This window comes from Gopherus evgoodei, chromosome 4 (assembly GCF_007399415.2).
Source record: "Gopherus evgoodei ecotype Sinaloan lineage chromosome 4, rGopEvg1_v1.p, whole genome shotgun sequence".
Taxonomy (NCBI): domain Eukaryota; kingdom Metazoa; phylum Chordata; order Testudines; family Testudinidae; genus Gopherus; species Gopherus evgoodei.
The window spans coordinates 12,754,635-12,774,770 of record NC_044325.1 but is presented as its reverse complement, the minus strand read 5'-3'; the positions used below and the strand labels follow the sequence as shown (position 1 = coordinate 12,774,770).

The 20,136-nt window shown below is 45.0% G+C and overlaps 1 protein-coding gene across 6 annotated transcripts in view; it reads left to right on the top strand.

Moving 5' to 3' along the window:
- SLC35F4 (solute carrier family 35 member F4) overlaps positions 1-20,136 on the top strand; it is a 187,050-nt gene that overhangs the window by 144,559 nt on the left and 22,355 nt on the right. For 2 of the 6 annotated variants that reach the window (XM_030558455.1, XM_030558460.1), the window contains exons 2-4: positions 3,080-3,268; positions 8,396-8,693; positions 19,168-19,387. In XM_030558455.1, coding sequence (XP_030414315.1) covers positions 3,080-3,268; positions 8,396-8,693; positions 19,168-19,387 — 707 coding nt within the window. Of the gene's footprint in view, positions 1-3,079; positions 3,269-3,786; positions 3,859-8,395; positions 8,694-19,167; positions 19,388-20,136 lie in introns of those variants that run through there. The other 4 variants (XM_030558457.1, XM_030558456.1, XM_030558458.1 and 1 more) reach the window with 4 other exon arrangements.

Sequence of the window (20,136 nt, the reverse complement as noted above, 5' to 3'; positions counted from 1 at the left end):
ACTTCAAAAAGATCTCACAAAACTAAGTGATTGGGCAACAAAATGGCAAATGAAATTTCATGTGGATAAATGTAAAGTAATGCACAGTGGAAAAAATAACCCCAACTATACATACAATATGATGGGGGCTAATTTAGCTACAACAAGTCAGGAAAAAGATCTTGGCGTCGTCGTGGATAGTTCCCTGAAGATGTTCATGCAGTGTGCAGAGGCGGTCAAAAAAGCAAACAGGATGTTAGGAATCATTAAAAAAGGGATAGAGAATAAGACTGAGAATATATTATTGCCGTTATATAAATCCATGGTATGCCCACATCTTGAATACTGTGTACAGATGTGGTCTCCTCACCTCAAAAAAGATATTCTAGCACTGGAAAAGTTTCAGAAAAGGGCAACTAAAATGATTAGGGGTTTGGAGAGGGTCCCATACGAGGAAAGATTAAAGAGGCTAGACCTCTTTAGCTTGGAAAAGAGGAGACTAAGGGGGGATATGATAGAGGTATATAAAATCATGAGTGATGTGGAGAAAGTGGATAAGGAAAAGTTATTTACTTATTCCCATAATACAAGAACTAGGGGTCACCAAATGAAATTAATAGGCAGCAGGTTTAAAACAAATAAAAGGAATTTCTTCTTCACACAGCGCACAGTCAACTTGTGGAACTCCTTACTTGAGGAGGTTGTGAAGGCTGGGGCTATAACAATGTTTAAAAGGGAACTAGGTAAATTCATGGTGGCTAAGTCCATAAATGGCTATTAGTCAGAATGGGTAAAGAATGGTGTCCCTAGCCTCTGTTTGTCAGAGGATGGAGATGGATGGCAGGAGAGAGATCACTTGATCATTGCCTGTTAGGTTCACTCCCTCTGGGGCACCTGGCATTGGCCACTGTTGGTAGACAGATACTGGGCTAGATGGACCTTTGGTCTGACCCGGTACGGCCGTTCTTATGTTATGTTATGTTTCCAGCTCTAACAAACTATTGATTAATTGTTGTGCTTCTTGATTGCTTTCGAAGATCAGGGAAGAATATTGCACTAAAACAAGTAGTGTCTTCAAATTAAATATGGGCTCTTAATTGGCAATTTCAGTCTCAACTGCTCGAGGTTCTCAACACATGCCAAAAGATTGATGCCACACTGTTATGCAGCTTTTAAATAACTAGGAGCTGTTTGTGTGTGTGTATAAGAAAAAATGCTTCTGCGGTTTTAGTTGCAAATATTCCACTAAGCTTGTGCTGAGGCTAATCCTGATGCTTTATCCAGCACTAGATCTGGATTCATGAATTGGGATGCTACCTGTGCAATTAATTTTATTTTGTGCAATCTCTTTGGGATACATATTTCTGTATTATGCTTATTTTATCATTGATAAGTAAAGGCCAAGGACTGCATTTTCAAAAGTGACTGGTGGTTTGGGGGGAGCCATCGTAAAGGCTGATTTTCAGAGGGTGGGTGCTTAGCACAGGCTTTTTTAAGGTCCCTCAATGCAGGACCCCCAAAATAACTAGTGAATTTTTGAAAATTTAGGAGTAAAAATATTGATCACTTTAGCCCCTTGGATTTCAGACTGTGGATGTTGCAAGTACCATTTGACTATTGTAGAGTAAGGCATTGTGCTGTGTTGTATGAGGGAAATGTTCCAGATCAATCACAATACTTAGCATGTATGTTGTGCTTTTCCTCATTGAAGAGCTTTAAAACTTTTCCTACCCCTTATGGCATGGAATTACCTGCGCACCCAAAAATCCTGAGTGAAGCTTGCTGGTTATGTAAAGAAGTCTATTCTATTCTATTAGTCTGCTATATCGTTGCACAGTTGGCATCTTACAAGCAGGTTTTGTATTCAATTACACTGGAAAACAGATTTGATTGGCATGCTAAGGCCACTAGAGTCATGGCAAAGCCGTCAGTTGTCAGTGTAGGTGTAAATAACACCACCAGTTTGGGTGATAAAGTTACCTATTGAAAATCCAGCTGCTAGGAGAGGGGATAGGCAGCCACAATTAACTTCCAAATCCATGTCTTACATTTATTTCCCTATTCCATGTTCTTAGTGACTGATGTGCTGCTTGCGTGCTGACCGGTTAAATAAGCCCCCAGGCTAAAATAAATCTGTGAATCTGGGCAAGATGTACAAAACATGGAAGAGACAAGCCAGGCTTAGTTGGCCAGGTTCAGACCATCGTGCTGATGTGTCCATTCTCCTCTGTCATCTGCTGGTTCTTCATTCATTCCTGCAAGTTCTCGCTCATAGAACATGGTGTCTTCCTCAGCGGCAAAATTTATATCAACCTAACATCTGGTTGATTCCAGCCATGTATTTCTGGGTTCTGGGTCTTACCTGCCATCTTCTACCTCTTCTCCAGCCTCCTAAGAATAGGCTCCTATTCCGCCTTGGTGTTGTTTCCATCCAGCAGAATGAGAAAAGACAACTTCTCTGAAGACCTGCGGCTCTGATGTGGCTTGCCAGAAAGTATTTCAGTGCCCTAACTGGGTCTGAAGTCATAAAAGTAGACTCCTTCCAGTGATAGAACAGTTGTCCTAGTTTCAGATGGTTATTACTGGCTTCTGTTTCATTCTGTACAGCCATCAAGGACCTCAAGTACCAATGGTGGGACACTGCAGGATGTAACAAAGAGGAAACTTTCCTCTTGTAAGGCCGTCCTTGATGACACCAGGGGAGGATCATCCCAAAAAAATCCCTTCCCATGCCATGAGGAAATGGTATCCTCCACTTTTGCTTGTTTCAGTGTCAGTGGTCAGGAAGGGCCTGCATGAGTACAAGTGCCTCTTTGACTGTTCAAACCAAATGGATGGCACATGGTAGCTAAAAATGTGTTCCAGTTTAGGACTCTAATTCCTTCAGGAAAAACAGTTAATCTTTGTAGGGAGCTTCTATGTATGGGGGAGGGGAAGTTAAGAATTCATTTTTGGCCAGCGGGGTCTTTGATTATTATGGTGTGAACCCCTCCCCCAGGAGTCATTTGTATGCATTTCATTGTCAAGATGTTTGAAATCCCACAATGCCTTTTCCTCAAGGGAGCTTACAGTCAAACTTATGCAAACTCTTTCTTCTCAGGTGCCTCCCGATCATCTGTCACCCGATGCAAGCCAGGAGCCAACTGCCCCATCACACGCACTGGCATCAGTAGGCAGCTCTCCCCTTTATCTGTTGCTGAAGATTCTGCTGCTCCCATTCTTGAGCTGCAGAGTCGAAGCCCCTCTGGAATTTGCCGGCACAGCAGAGTCGAGAGGCAGATCAGATCAGGTAGGAACAACAGCTGCATATTTGGCACAGTGAGATGCCTGTAAAAGGCCGCTTTCGTCTGTCTTGGAAGGATGCCATGGTTGGTGCAATGTCAGAAAGCATTGACATGGTTTCCTGTACCGTGAGCAACACAGCCACAGGAAAGCCATTCCTTTATCTGTTGCAAATTGGGGTTTGGAGGGATTGAAGAGTGGTGGGGGAAAAGAGGCATGGTCCCTAATAGAAATATATGCTTTAGTATCTGAGAAGTTGGCTGTATAAGCCCAATAGTCACGGAAGACCTTTAAAGGATGATAAATAATAACACGCAGTTTTACATAATGGTTGTGTTTCCTTAGCTTCAGCCAGGCCAGAGCCCAGGGACTCTTAAAAGCCGGTTCTATTCCTTCTCAATGCCACTGGCCCTCTCACCTCAGACCATGGATGCTCTGAAGAGGAGGAAGAGAAAGAGCAAGAGGTGGAATGATATCTAGGCAAGACCACCAACCCCAGCTCAGATCACCAGTCAGCTGCTGAGGAAGACATCAGGGCTTACTGCAGGATGTAGCCTCCCCCTTTACTGCAACAGTGTAGCCCAAGTGAACCTGTAGGTATGGTGCTGCCTCTGGTTTCTCCATTAGCAAATCAGCCGGGCATTGGTGGCTCCTTCATCCATGTGGGTAGGATGGACACAGCTATGATGTATTGGCCTGAGGCAGAGTTTTCAAGTCTGCTGAATTCTTCTAGAAGGAGGAGAGCAGTTGAGACTGAAATAGCGTCATTGCCCAAGCTCCTTGGGAAAACTGTGGCGTCAAAATGGCAAGAGGAGGAGGAAGAGGCGGAGACTGAACCTCCCAAACACATTGAGAATGTGGGAGATGAATCTCCGCTTCTGTCTCTCCATTGTCCAAACTCTGAGAAGAGGCAGCCATTTCTAGTGTCCCAATCAGCTGGGTAAACCGAGGGAGCTAGTAGTCCTGTAGAAAGAACGTATATGATGGCAAAAAGGGAATTCAGTAGAGAGTTGCAGAGAGAACTGCTGGATATCCTGGAAAAATATCTGAGATACCCTAAGACAACAGTGCATAGCATGCAAGAAGGATCATACCCAAGATACTGGAGACCTGATTCTGATCTCACCTATATTGGTGAACATGACTGACTTCGTTCAAGCCAACACCTGTGCAAAACCAAAATCAGAATCAATTGTGAGTTCTCTAAGGAAGGACCTTGGTCCCTCTGAGGAGTGGTAGTGCCCTGACCTGATTCTCCTTGAACTTGGCACCCTGTCGCTTTCGACTGCATCCCCTTTCAGTTCTGGGCCTCCCTTTCTAAGGAATAAGATCTGAGCAAGGTTGTCTTGGGAAAGTACTGTAGCTACACAGGGACAGTATAGATGCACGAGGAGTAGTCACAAAGAAAGCATAGTTACCTAAACTTCAGGTAAAGCTGCCCTCTCTCTACAAGATGGATAGCAAACACTGATGCATGTAGAAGAGCAACCTGTGTGTTATGCTGTTTCACGTACCATTCCTTTGCAAAACCTTTTTTTTTTTTTTTAAACCATACTATCAGTCAGGCATCGTAAGCAAAGACTGTTAGCAATTGTGAAAAGTTAAACACAGAATGTATGGGGTTTTCTGGTCACTAGCTGCTTTCCAGTACCGTGTTCCGCTGGCAACAATGTCTTATCAGTTCTGTCCCTTTCCCTCTGTGCTTCTTGGCTCTCCAAATTTGTTTCTGTGTCCATGACTGGTGATGTTTAGTGCTGTGTTGCTGATTGGATTAATTGCAGACACAGAGGAGCTCTGCCATCTTGGTGGTTGTGAAAAGTTATTTACTGGTTGCTTTGACCGATGTGTGTGTTTATTTTGTGGTAGCTCACGCTTCAGCATCTGCCCATTGGTTCTACTTCCCTGCCCAGGCCTGGCTCCAGCCTGATGACCAGTAGAAATGGAATCTTTGGAAATATCCTACCCATTTAGCATGGATTTATTTATGCCCGTTATTCCTGCAGGCCACTCTCTTGGAATCCAGGCCCCAGGCTCGATATTCAGTATTGTTGTTGTTTTTTTATCTTTGCTGGAGGATGAGACTTTTGAAGTGCTTAAGTGATTCAGGAGCAGAAATCCCATGGACTTTTGAAGGAACTTTTGCGACTTAGGTTATTCCACCATATAAGATTAATCAGACCGGAGGCTCATGTACCTTTTTGAACCAAGCAAGAACTCACAAGGAGTGTATGTTTCTGTTATATTCATTAACATCCTGTGACAGGGTCAGGCCAGATGGCTACAGGAGATAGAAGGCAGATATATTAGCCCCAGGTTAAGTAGGTCCCCTTTCCCTGGGTATGGTAGCAGGGAAGATTCCAGAACAATCAGGAGCTTTCTGGAAACAATTAAGGCAGACAGACTGATTAGAACACCTGCAGCCAATCAAGAAGCTGCTAGAATCAATTAAGGCAGGCTAATCAGGGCACCTGGCTTTAAAAAGAAGCTCACTTCAGTTTGTGGTACGCATGTGAGGAGCTGGGCGCAAGAGGTGCAAGGAGCTGAGAGTGAGAGGCTGTGCTGCTGGAGAACTGAGGAGTACAAGCGTTATCAGACACTAGGAGGAAGATCCTGTGGTGAGGATAAAGAAGGTGTTTGAAGGAGGCCATGGGGAAGTAGCCCAGGGAGTTGTAGCTGTCATGCAGCTGTTACAGGAGGCACTATAGACAGCTGCAATCCACAGGGCCCTGGGCTGGAACCCGGAGTAGCGGGCGGGCCTGGGTTCCCCCCAAACCTCCCAACTCCTGATCAGACACAGGAGGAGCTGACCCAGACTGTGGGTTCCACCAGAGGGGAAGATCTCTGAGGTGAGCAAACCTGCCAATAAGCACAGGACCCACCAAGGTAGAGGAGGAACTTTGTCACAATCCACATCCGGACTGCAAAATCCACACCAAATGCTAATAATAGCTTCATGCACAGTTATAGTAATTACATAATTGTTTGGTAATTGGAAAATGTAGGGCTCATGCAAAGGTGTTTTATGCCTTCTGTTTCTGTCATTACTGTAACTATTAGATCAATGAGAGTTAATTGCTTGGTAGTTCTGTCTTGCAGGTAACCCCAACTGTGGATATTATATATCATGTTCTGTGCAAGCATCTCTGGTTTGCAAACAAACTATAATTTACCTTTCAGTGGTAGCGGTCAGTCATTATTAGTATGACTAAAATATCATGCTCTGGTTCCTGCCTCCCATCAGTTAATGAGAATGTTAAACTGACTGCATTTTATAAAAAACTATCTTTTCAAAGCACTCTCTAATTATTCTCTGCATGTTATTAATAGACCTTTAATTTTATTGGAACTCTTTTTTCACTATTGAACAATGGAACAGCTAAATAGCTGTCACTTTGGGCATGAACAAGGCTCTGCTGTCCCTGTCTGTCGTGCAGTTTGCTGGAATGGCTGCAGTGTTGTGTTTCTATAACTTAACCAGGGCCGGCTCCAGGCACCAGCATTCCAAGCTGGTGCTTGGGGCGACAATCCGCAAGGGGTGGCAGTCCCTGTTATTTTGCCCACAAGCAGCGCACCGAATTGCTGCCGTGGACGGTGGGGGCAGTCTGTGTGCCCGTAGGGTGGCACGTGAGTTTCTGTGGTGGTGGCATTTTGGCAGCAGCTTCTATGTTTAGCTGTCTGTGGCGGCTTCAGCTAAACATAGAAGCTGCCGCCGAATTGCTGCTGCCGTGGAAACGCGCCTGCTGCCCTAAGGGCACACGGACTGCCCCCGCTGCCCACGGCTGCAATTCGATGCGCTGCTTGGGGCGGCAAAAACTGTACAGCCGGCCCTGAACTTAACCCTTTTATGAGGTTAGATTGTTGGCCTGCTGCTCAACCTGGAGGTCCAGTGGGACTTGGGGGTTGGAGGGGCCTGGTCCCTATCCTTTGACCTCTCTGGCTTGGGTGGCCCAATGAGGAGTTAAAACTCCTGCTGGTGTACCTCCGTACTATCTATATTCTAGAAAGAGGCCACTGCACAGTTGCAAAATGCACTGTTTCCTCATTATAAAGTTCTTGGTTATAATGCATTCTCTGATATAATTAAAAGAAACACTTCCAAGATCAAATTCACCCCGATGTACCTCTACTAACTTGGTCCACTACGTTTACATAATGTTAATCCTATATCAAAAGCAACTGCATCAAAGGGAAGTCAAGGTTTGGTCTGAAATCCTGCCTTTCTCACATGTTGTTATGTTGAACTGCTCCATAACAGAACCCATGATGATGTATCCTATCTTCACAGCTGGTGTATAGTTCCTTTTCACATTAATAAACAAATCGATCCCCACAATATTAATGTCATACGCTGGTCAAACCTGTTGACAGTAAAATCATGTAGTTACGGTAGCTGCTGTTCATGTGGAGTAGCTACTTGTAGTGATTTTTAATATTAACCCTGAATCCAAACCATCATGGTACGTTCTCATGTAGTAAGATAGGCTGAGCTCACTACTCCACTGGCACATCAGACCAAGGCGCAAAATGAATCAACTGTTTCACTGTTTCCACAGTAACTAGAGTAGGGAATGACAGCTATCTAGCTCTTCTTTGTTTCTATCTAGTGATTTTATTACCAAGATCTAGTTTTAGTCCACAAATCTGTCTCGTTCTATGTGATGAACTTTTAAAAGGAAATGACCAAACTATTTTTTCCTAAGCTTGTAAATAAAAATGTGCTTTCTGAGTCAAGACCTTTGAATCATTTTTCCTAGTTTCAGATCTGTGGGCTCACCTAGCAAACATAGACAGTTTTTGGCTTTGTAACGTAGTTGGCCTTAAGAGAGGGATGCGGCTGTACGCTACAGGCTTGACTGACAAAAGAAGGACCCGAAACAGTGGCAACAGCTGGTCCCTTGTACCACTGTAATTTGGTTGTGCTTTGTTCCCATCACCTTGCAATTGTGGTTGTTTTATTACTCAAGTATTTCTTTGCAGCATTCCAAATCCTTGGCTGGGGGGCATTGTGTTTGGTCCAGGGGGGTTAGGTGCTAAAGAAACCGATACTATGGCAGAAATTATGAATTCCTAGAAATGGATCCATTTTGCCTGTGACTCTCCTCTTTTTTTTTTTTTTTTTTTTTTTTCTTTTCAGGAGAAGAAGGGACACAAACCCATACCGAGAACAACAGTCAAGAAAACCAAGCACAGACCCGGTGTCAGTCTTGCACATCTACATTTCTTAAGGTTGTCTGGGGATTTCTAATAATCTTATCAGTCTCATCCTCTTGGGTTGGAACCACACAGATTGTGAAAATCACATATAAGAACTTTGACTATCCATTTTTCATGACTTGGTTTTCAACAAACTGGAACATTATGTTTTTCCCCGTTTATTATTCTGGGCACCTTGCAACTGCACAGGAAAAGCAGTCTCCAATCAAAAAATTCAGGTAGGTTTTATTGTGACAATGTCCCTTTAAGTATCTCCATAACTGTTGACTCAAATGACAGCTGTTTTCTTAGACTCTAGCTATATAGTTTGCTTTTTGGTGTGATGGTGCAGAATAAAGATCACACTTTATTTTAAGGTCCCAGTCATATATAGTTTATTAGAAGTTAATAGATTATTTACATATGCTTGAATAAATGGTTAATTTGTATAGATTATTATTGAGTTCAACAGGTCAATTGCTTGCTTATGGTTTATACCTTGTATTGATGTGCTTGTAGCCATCTATAACAGATACTATCTGCATCTGTAACATACAACCTTAAAATAAAGTCTGACCAGAATAAATCAGAGCTGGCCAAGAAGAAGCTTAAAGCTGGGGAGATGGAAGATTGCAGCTTGTCTTAAGGGCCCCTGTAGGGGAATAGTGGTATGAAAACCATTTCCCCACGCCCCTGTGTTGGCTATCCACATATCAGGCCACAGTCTGCCTTGAGGGGAGTAGAGAGATGGTTTTCATCCCCTTTCCATAAAGGCTGCTTCCCCCTCATGCTGGGAGAGCCAGGGAAGGAATTGTGAACTACAGAGTCACAGTCTGCGCTTTGGACAAAGCAGCTACACGCTGCCCCTTGCTATGGACTGAGAGCAAAGTCAGTCTAGCCTGAAGTGAAGAAATGCTGGGAGCATAACTGCAGTTATAATTTTAGGTTATATGGGCAATGACATACACATCTAGGGTTGCCACCTGTCTGGTTTTTACTCAGATAGTCTGGGTTTCGGCTTGTCAGTCCGCGTGCCATTTGAGAAGCCCTGATGTCCCTTTTTTTTTAAATCTGGGAGTTGGAGAAGGGGATGAGGCCTGTGGAGAAGGGGGTGGAGTTTTAGGGGAAGAGGCGGGGCTTTGGGGGAAGAGGCAGAGCAGGGGTGAGGTCTTGAAGGAAGAGGCGGAGCAGGGGGTGAGGCCTCAGCAATCTGGTTACCAGACATTAGAAAGGTGCAACTCTATACAAATCCTTGTTCCTCTCCAGTAGCCAATTTGCAATTGCTCTGGGGACTGCAACCAAATTCAACTCACAAGGGTAAAACATCCTGCCAAAGCAGTTGTAGGACAATTTTAAACAAGGACCAGAGTCGGGTACCCTTACTGTTGTTGGTAACACCTTGCTCTGCAAGCAACCCCACTGGTTTCAACAGTGTCTGTGAAGTAAGGTATTAGTCAATATATGGGTATCAGATTCTGGTCTGGACTCCTTACTGAGGGTGGAATGATACTTCCATTGAGAACACTAGGAGTTTTAACAGCAGCAGGATTGGGGCCTATGGCCCAAATCCCTCACTCTGATGCTCTTGTAGGGATCCCAGGCCTGAACTTGGACTTAAGCTATTATTTACATCATATCAGTCCATCTAAAATTGGACAGTTGCAATTAATTAATTGCTGAGCCAAAGATCACAATGGTTTGTGCAAGAACGATCCCTTCATCCTGCTTCTTCCTAAACTGGGATGGTTTGTGAGAACATCAACCACTATCTGCTTGGCTTCTGTGTGTGAGGCTAGGAAGGGGAACGTAGTCCAATAATGGTAAATACAGAGCAAATGAATGAACGTCAGGGTGAATGCTGTGCCATTATCTGTGTGAACAAATCGTTTCTGTGTGTAAATCAGTGTCTGATTATACATCCACCACATTTGTGCAGCCTGCAAATACTTATATTATTAAGAAAGCCCATCTCCCCTTTACCTGTTCATATACCCCGTACTCACTAAAACTTTTATGCCCTGTAGTATGCTCCTGGACATGGTGAAACAGTGTTTTACAATTTTATTTGAATTAATGCACTCTCTGGGCCTGATCTGAAGTCAATGGGTCAGGCCCTGAAAAGGAAGATGGTGCTTTGGTTGATGTTGGCTGGATGTATAATACTTATCAGCTGAATGTAGACTGTGTGGGCCTGATCCTGGAAGCTGAGGAGCATCTCCTGCTGAGTATCCTGAGAGTAGAGTGCTCAGCACTTCGAGGAATCCATTGCCTCTGGGCCATATGTCTGGTGTCGTGGAGTTTCAATATATTCTTATCCAAATTACAAGGATTCTATTGTCAGCTCCTCCCCACCCCCACAATGCCCTCCAGGGATCTCCCTCACATGCACCACTTAAATGTAACTAGGACATTCTGAGAGCTTTGACCCACACTCACAAAAGGCCCACGGATTAAAAAAACCCCAACAATCCAAACCTTTAGAGCCCAATTGTCCAAGTTGGATGGATGGATGTGTGCGCATATGGGAATTTTATGCACACAAATACCAGATGAGCAAATGCAAATTAAGTATGTGAGCATGCACAAATGGCAAGTTAGGTGCCAGGGCTAATGTGTATGTGTGTTTGATAGTAGAACATCAGAATTTGCCAACAGATATTCTACAGCTCCCAGAGTGTTTCCAATTCTAGGCATATGGTGAAATTTTGGTATTTCAGGCTTGCGTGTGTGTGTGGGGGGGAGGGAGGAACTGTAATAGTGGCCAGTGTATCTGATTTACACAGGCGCATCGGGAAATTAGGTAGTATTATTATTTGGGTTCATAAATTGGGTGAACCCAAATCTATCTACGTAATTGGGAAAGTCTAGGTGTGAAAAATCATCCCATAATACTATCCAGACTTCTCCTGGTCTCTTGAGGATTTTTGTTTTTCTGATTATTACCATCCTAAAACATCACTTATTGTTTTTTAAAATGTATTTATAGTTATTACTTTTGTGCTCTAAGCATTATCCCCGTTAAGGAGCTCTCACTTGCGTTTTCTACCATTTATTATTTCCTTTGGTGGCTTTATTTTTGTGAAACAGATAATTTGTTTCAATCAAATCTGGCCCATGCTTATCCCTAGGCTAGTAGTGTGTGTGTGTGTGTGTGTGATGTTTTTTATTTCTGTAGGACAGAGTGATTCACTGATGGCTTAAAGAGGCATGAAATTTTGTCCAATAGGTTCCGCAACAGACCATAACAAATTATGCCCATAACATCTTCCCTATGGCAGTAATAATGTCATCTACTTTCGAAATATCACCCCAGCCTCCCAAAGCCAAACAGAGCCTTTGTTGCTGCTTTTGCATTAAAAAAAAAAAGAAGTCCTGTTAGGACAAAAGTCTTGGTTTTCAGCCTTAGGTTTGCTGGATTATGAAAATTAAAGGTTTTGAAACTCTCACCGCTTACCCTTGAGATTCCATTTTTTAGTCTCAAAAGTGACTCACTGTTGCAACCTGTCCCCTGAATTTCAATTTGCCATTTTAGCCTTCCCAAGGTGGAGTATTTTAACACAGCTCCTGCCGTTTTCCCACTGGTTGTAGATTAAGCGTAAGGAGCACCTGCCAGAGAGCCTGAAATGTGAGGGAAGCATGAAGCCCGAACTCTTTTACGAAGGGCGAGTAATGAAATGTTGTGGACCTCACAGGGAAAGTGGTCCTCATTAAAAAGTCAGCCTTTGCCAATAGTCTACCCACAGTGATATCTGCAGTTGTTCCCTGGAAATAGCTGGATGGCATCTCACATACCAGCATTTGGTAGCACCTCCACCCTGAGCGCCCTCCCACACCCTAACTCCCTCCCCGACCCCACACTCCCACCCTAGCGCCTTCTCATACCCTAACTCCTTCCCCGACCCCGCACCAAATGCTGATACCAAATGCTGGTTCCCTAACGGTGGGCACTGTAGGCTCTAGAGCGTGTTCCCTCAAGCACTCAATCCAGAATATCTACTGCACCTAGGTGTCCAGGGAAAGCGAGCCAGTGCTGAGTAGCATTGAGGCCCTGAAAACAAACGTTGTTTATGGCTGCGGGTGCCAGCAAGAGACGACTTCGCTGGGAAGTATCAAATTTCAAGTGACAAGGACAACGCAGGATAATGAGATACAGTAACTCCTCACTTAACGTTGTAGTTATGTTCCTGAAAAATGCAACTCTAAGTGAAACGATGTTAAACGAATCCAATTTTCCCATAAGATTTCATGTAAATGTGGGGGGTTAGGTTCCAAGGAAATGTTTTGGGGACAGACAAAAGGCATTATGTACTGTACAGTACTATAGTGTACTGTGGTGGGGAGGTGCCCCTGGCTTACCCCACACAGGCACAGCCTGCTGCAGACAATGAGGCAGGCATGGACACTAGGAAGCACCTTGTGCAGCAGCAGCTACCCCCCAGAAAAACAGGTGCTGACTTTGCCGGGGGGTGCTCCAGGCCTGCCTCTTCCCATCCGTGCTCCACTCCAGGCCCGCCTCTTCCCACCCCCCCACTCCACATCCTCCCCGGAGCATGATGCGTCCCCGCTCCTCCTCCTTCCTCCTAGCACTTCTCTGCTGCCAAACTGTGCTGTTTGGCAGCACTTAGGACTTTCTGGGAAGGAGGGGGAGGAGCGGAGACATGACGCTTCCCCACTCCTCCTCCTCCCACCAGTGGTGGATTTAGAGTTAGTGGGGCCTTGTGCTCAACTTCATTTTTGGGGCCCTGTGCTCAGCTTCATTTTTGGGGAGCATTCTCTCTTATTCCACCCCCCCCCTTCCCCCGTTTTTCATTCTGTTTTTCTCCATTCTCCTCCTGGGGCTCAGGGCTAGGGATGCGGGGTCTGAGAGGGAGTTAGGGTGCGGGAGGGCACTCAGGGTAGGGTGCAGGGTCTGGGAGGGAGTTAGGGTGCGGGAGGGCACTCAGGGTAGGGTGCAGGGTCTGGGAGGGAGTTAGGGTGCGGGAGGGCACTCAGGGTAGGGTGCAGGGTCTGGGAGGGAGTTAGGGTGCGGGAGGGCACTCAGGGTAGGGTGCAGGGTCTGGGAGGGAGTTAGGGTGCGGGAGGGCACTCAGGGTAGGGTGCAGGGTCGAGGAGGGAGTTAGGGTGCGGGAGGGTGCTCAGAGTGGGGCTGCAGGGTCGGGGAGGGAGTTAGGGTGCAGGAGGGTGCTTAGGCGGGGGTGCAGGGTTGAGGAGGGAGTTAGGGTGCTCAGGGCTGGGGGTGCGGGGTCTGGGAGGGGTTAGGGTGTGGGAGGGCGCTCAGCGTGGGGTGCAGGGTCGGTGAAGGAGTTAAGGTGCAGGAGGGTGCTCAGGGTGCAGGTGTGGGGTTTGGGAGGGAGTTAGGATGCAGGAGGGCACTCAGGGTGGGGGTGCGGTGTTGAGGAGGGAGTTAGGGTGTGGGAGGACACTCAGGGTGGGGTGCAGAGTCGAGGAGGGAGTTAGGGTGTGGGAGGGTGCTCAGGATGGGGTGCAGGGTCAGGGAGGGAGTTAGGGTTTGGGAGGGTGCTTAGGGTGCGGGGTCAAGGAGGGAGTTAGGGTGTGGGAGGGCACTCAGGGTGGGGTGCAGGGTCGGGGAAGGAGTTAAGGTGCAGGAGGGTGCTCAGGGTGCAGGTGTGGGGTCTGGGAGGGAGTTAGGATGCAGGAGGGCACTCAGGGTGGGGGTGCGGTGTCGAGGAGGGAGTTAGGGTGTGGGAGGGTGGTCAGGGTGCAGGTGTGGGGTCAGGGAGAGAGTTAGGGTGTGGGGTCTGGGAGGGCTCTGGGCCAGGGCCTCACACACACCCCTAATCCACCTCTGCCTAGAATGGTGTTCGAGAGCATTGTGCTGCTGGAGTGCCATCTCCTGGCTAAGACATTAAAAGCAAGGTAGTGGCAACCTGTGGCCATTAAATATCTCATGGTACTTTTTTGCAAGAGTAACATAAGTGATGCCCTGGCAAATTTGAATCTGCATGATTATATTTAGATTCTACCTATCTACATTACTCCCTGGCAGATTCCACTGCATTTGGTATTCACTTCTGTGGTGGAGTGCTGCCGTGTGCTGTTAAAAATAGCTGCTGCATTACACTCCAGAGGTTGGCACATGTTAGTGGTGAGTGAAGTGGCTTCTCTGCGGGTATATGGAGAGGATGAAGTAATATAGGCTGCATTCTGTTTTACAGGCTCCAAGGGCAAGGTCTAGAAAATTGCCTGAGGTGCAGTAGCTCTGGAGAACGTGGTACATTGTGCAAAGCTGAGGCTGAGGCCTGTGTGCACAATAGAAAAAACATGGTTTGCCAGAGAGCAGGTTTTTTAAATGCTCTTGCCTTTGGAAATGAGCGGTTTGCTTTACTACACTTTGGATTCCAGTTTTCCTCTAAGCCTGTCTGTTAGGGGAAGCCGCTGAGGTGTTTGGAGAGGGGGCAACCTGCAGGGCTCTCTCTCCTTCCCCCATCCACCAGGCATGGCTTTTGAGGTTCCAGGGCCTTCTCCTTGCCCTCTCCCCAGGGCCGGCTCCAGGCACCAGCAAAGAAAGCTGGTGCTTGGGGCAGCCAATGGAAAGCAGGGGTAGGGGGGCACGTCTGGGTCTTCTGTGGCAATTTGGCCGTGGGTCCCCGAAGAGGAAGAGAGGGAGTGAAGGACCCACTGCTGAATTGCCGCAGAAGAGTGGAGCGGCACGATTGAGCTCCCACCAAAGTGCCGCCGATTGGCTTTATCTTCTTTTTTTTTCCCCTTCAGTTCGCTGCCTGGGGCTGCAAAAAAGCTGGAGCCGGCCCTGCCCCTCCGCCGACCTCCTAGGCAGGAATAGCCTTTGAGCCCACAGGATGAGGCAGGCAGATTGCAGATCCCCCTTGTAGAGTACTCACACCACCTTGTGTGGCACTGGCTCTTATGCAACAGTGAGTGATCCGACCTCTCTCCAGCTCCCAGTGCTGGCTCCCATTGTCTGCCAGTGACCAGCTCTCTGCCCCGCTGACTATGGAGGAAGTCAGAGAGAACCTCTCCCACAGCACATTTCTAAATCAGATTTCCCCATAACGGACGTGGCTATATGGAGTGCACAAGGGTGTGATGTGGTGCGAAGCTTTCACCATCACTCACTTTGCACCACCTGCATAACACACTGGTGGGTTTGGCGCTGTGTGTCATCTCCCACCCTAAGTTATGCTGATACCACCTCTCACCTTCATATTTTATATAGTACAGAATCATGAGCGGTCAGACAGATTCTGATTTGGTTTACACCAGCAGAAATCCAAATCCACTCCACTGGCGGCAGTTGAGATATCTTGGATTTATAATAATGTATGGTCCTGGTCTTGCTCCCGCTGAAGTCAGTCGCAAAACTTGCATTGATTCCAATGGTAAAAGATCAGGCTATTAGCGAGACTGGAATCAGGACATATATCCCTTGGAACAAAAGATACTTAGTCATGTACTCATCTTTAAGCACATGCCAGGTCCATTCTTATTCACAGCAGCACTCCAGGCACCAGTGCTCCAAACGCATGCTTGGGGCGGCAAGCCACGGGGGCTCCCTGCCAGTCCCTGCGAGGCCAGCAGTCAGGCAGCCTTCGATGGCGTGCCTGCGGGAGGTCCGCTAGTCCCGCAGATTCGGCAGCAATTCAGCGGCGAGTACGCTGAAGCCATGGGACCAGTGGACCTCCCGCAGGCAAGGACTGAATCTGTGGGACCGGGGACCTCCCGCAGGCAAGCCGCCGAAGGCTGCCTGACTGCTGTGCTTGGGGCGGCAAAAAAGATAAAAAATGTAAGACACAAAACATCATCTTACAATTCTGGAACATGCAAAACTCTCTGTTTCTACAGACAGCATTTCTGACCTGGTCTTTGCAAAATCTAAGAAGTACTAAGAATCTGTTGTTCAGCAGGAGTAGCTGAGGTTATTTGTGAATCTCACTATACCAGCATTAACTTGTTGAACGACACATCAGGATGCAGTTTGGAGAAGCAGTTTATTGTTACTGAAGTTTACTGCTTTATAAAGCACCTTGGTTTAGTGGCTGCAAAGGAAGAGATGACTCTTAAGTAGTAAGTGGGAATTAATAAAGGAGGTGAATATAGGTGCTCCCCTGGAAAAAAATAATTTGATGGCATAATAGTACCTCCTTGAGTGCTATCACAGTGACCATGACCTTTTAAAGGGCAGATTTTAAAAATCACGAGGATAATGGCTTATTAGCTGCCTGAAAGCAACTACTTTCAGAGGTGAGATTGAAAAGGTGATGAGAAGCCTGGTGGTTGGATGAATGATGGGATTTTGTCTTATGATTGAAAAAACTAGGCATACTGCACTTAGCCAAGACATGAGTTAGAAGGGACTTGATTGAGTTATTCCAAAGAGCACAGTAAATTCTACCGGTGAGTCTGTTTTTGTTACTTTGTGCCTTAGTTCAGGAACAAAGGGCATCTCCATTAAGTTTATGCCGATGTTCAGAACACATACAAAGAAATAATTGCTGAATGCAGTATATACGACAGTTAATATGCAGATCTCAGTTGCAGGAAGTAGAGCCAAATACTAGCATAAAAGTCGATTCAAATGGCTGTACTGACAAAATGGCAAGATAACCAAAATAATAGGATAATTTGATTATCATCAGTCATCAAATGGCTGATGATAACCAAAATATTGTTATGACCGCTGATAACTAGTAGTAGTATTTTTAGTGATCTAAGCTAAGCAGAATGATACATCGTGTTTCATGACACAAGCTAACTGCCTGAAAGGGTCAGGAAGCAAAATCATTTGCTATGTATTGCATTGCACAATTGTCTAGGTTGTTATGGATTCAAGCGTTGGACACTGCAAGAAAGGAGGATACTGGATTTGATGGACCAGTGGTCTGACCAGTGATGACAAATCCTTTGTCCAATTTCAGAATCCAGAGTGTGAGCCTGTTGACCTTTCATATGATTCCACTACTTTTGGCAGTAAGGGCTTTTCCATGAAATGTCTACTTCCAGAGGGCTGTGGTAGCTCCCTACCTTATCTCTTGAACTTGGTGATTATTAGAAATCCCTCGTATTTCTGGTTACCTGTGCTACAGCTACAGCTGGTCAAAATTTTTTCTCCAAATTTTTTTTTTTTGGATGAAAGATGGCTTTTCAATCAAACAACATTCTTATGGAAAATTTTCATTTTGCTAGAAATTTTTCAGTAAAACATTTTCAGTTTTCAGGAAAAAATCGTAGTTCTTTGGTTTTTTTAAAACAAACAGTTTTCAGCAAAAAAAAATTAATGTGTTTATTTTCTTGAACCCACCTTATAGAACCCCAAAAAGTTTTGATTGCAATTTCCTTTGAAAAACCAAACAGTTTTGTGAGAAATTTTGAAAAATTGAATTTTTAAACAATTCCACACCAAAAATAATTGGCATTTTTGACGCGCTTTAATTAAACTACAACACGTTCTCAGGAATACTGAGTCATCCCATATACTTTGGAGTCTTCTAAACATTGCCATATGGCATTTGGAACACTCTTGGGTTTAAGGTTACAAGGAATTTAGACTGGTTTCTTAATAATACCAAGTATTGATGATGTTCCAGTTTCATGGGTCCTAGGTTCAGTCCACTTGGGTCTGACTTTTATGATGCATTCACTGGTGAGATAAGAAGCAGTAATGTTAAGCTACCTGCTGTGACAAGACTTCAGTCATACTTTGAGCATCTCATGGAATCTTTTGATGAAGAAGAGAGAAAAGTTACTAAAGACGGGCCGACCTGGTTTGAGAAAGACAGTGAAATTTCAAAAGAAGTGCAATCATTTGCCTTTAAGCAGGTTGGGCGCTAACCTACCCAATCTATCCTCTAATCTGAGACACCATTTTGAATAGCGTCACTTAGATTGTATCTAAAAAGAGAATTTTTAGCACTGACATCCCTGCGTCACCCAATACTGGCTGCCCAAACAGCTTCATTCAGAGCTGTGTGAAGAAACAAGAGAGTATTTGTGAATCTTCACATTTTGTTCTCAATTTTTATCTGCAAGCAAATGTCTCAATTTTTCGTAGTGAACGTGTTTCACTGTGTGTCTGACAGAAATATAGTAAAGTGGAGCCGCAAAATGTGGGTTGGGTTTTTTTTGGCAAAACAGTCTTTTTTTGGTCAATTTTGCTGATGGTGGGAATTTTTCCACATACCTAGCAGGAGCTGTCTGGAAGTATTACATTCAGAAGTTAACTATTTCAAGGCTCTAGAGTACTCGAGTTAGAGGGGATAGCTGGCTATTTCCGGGTACTGAAGGTTATTAGTCTCTTACCCTGTCCCTCTTTAGACCATACTCCTATAAAAGAGAAAAGAGAAATCTCCACGCTGGGGGTGGGCCTGTTTTCAAGCCAGTAAGAAGAAAGGCATTTATAGGCCTTGAATCCATGGATTTAGTAGGCAGGAGCTCAAACTAGCAACACCCCTGAGTTATGCATGCAAGAACACATTACCCATGACTGATTGTTCCTGCATAGAGGCTGGTTCTTCCAGGTAAGTGGCTCCTAATCTATTTGCAATATTGCACTGCTTTAAGTGGCTGAGAAAAGTAGGCTACGTTATGATCAGTACCGTTTCATGTGACTGTACCGAGTATTCAGGAAGCCCGCTTGACTATGTCTAGAACATAATAAAAGTCTAGAACGTGTTTTCCATGCTCAAGTGAACATTAAACAAAATACTAGTTGAGTATTAAACTGTTTTCTTTTCTTAGGGAATGCAGTCGGATTTTTGGTGAAGATGGTCTGACGTTGAAACTCTTTCTTAAAAGGACTGCTCCCTTTTCTATTCTGTGGACTTTGACTAATTACCTGTATTTACTGGCTTTAAAGAAGCTGACAGCCACAGACGTCTCTGCCCTGTTCTGTTGTAACAAAGCATTTGTCTTCTTGCTTTCTTGGATTGTGCTGAAAGACAGGTTCATGGGCGTAAGGGTAATGACTTATATGATTTTCAACCATCTTGACTTTCATAATCAATCTTAAATCCATGATTTAAAGATTCATTGTTTTTAGTATAATGGATGTATATTTTGAAACATTTCTCATTAACTTTGTGGTGCAAATCTAAATCTGGATCTCAGTCTCTTAAGAGACTAGGGTGCGAGTGCGAAGTCCAGCAGAACCGTGACACTGAATTTCAGATGGTGAATTAGCTGATTGAACTAAGAGGGCCTTTGATGCCCTTGAATTTAAAGTTCTGAAATATCATTAGTGAAGCGGAAAACACTTTTACACAAGTTTATTTTTTAACTTTGTGATAAACTCTTAGGCCCTTACTAGAGCAATTTTGCTGGTAGTTCTGGGCTGATACTGAATTAATCATTTTAAAGATTTTTCTATGCTTTTTCAATATACTATGTATTTCTAAGGACCACACACACACACACACACACACACACACACACACACACACACACACACACACACACACACACACACACACACACACACACCAGGGATTACATGGGACTTAAGTGGGCACAGGCCGTTTATGCAGGGGTGAGTTTCACATTGAGTATATAAGTCTGATACAACAGTATGGATAGGAATAGAAGTGGGATGTATATTTTTTGTAACCTTCTGTCCCCATCCTCCCACCAAGAGAAAGGTCAACCCCAAGTGGACTTGGGGAAAACTGAGCATTATTTCTTGTATATAACATGCACGTCTGAGTTTGCAGA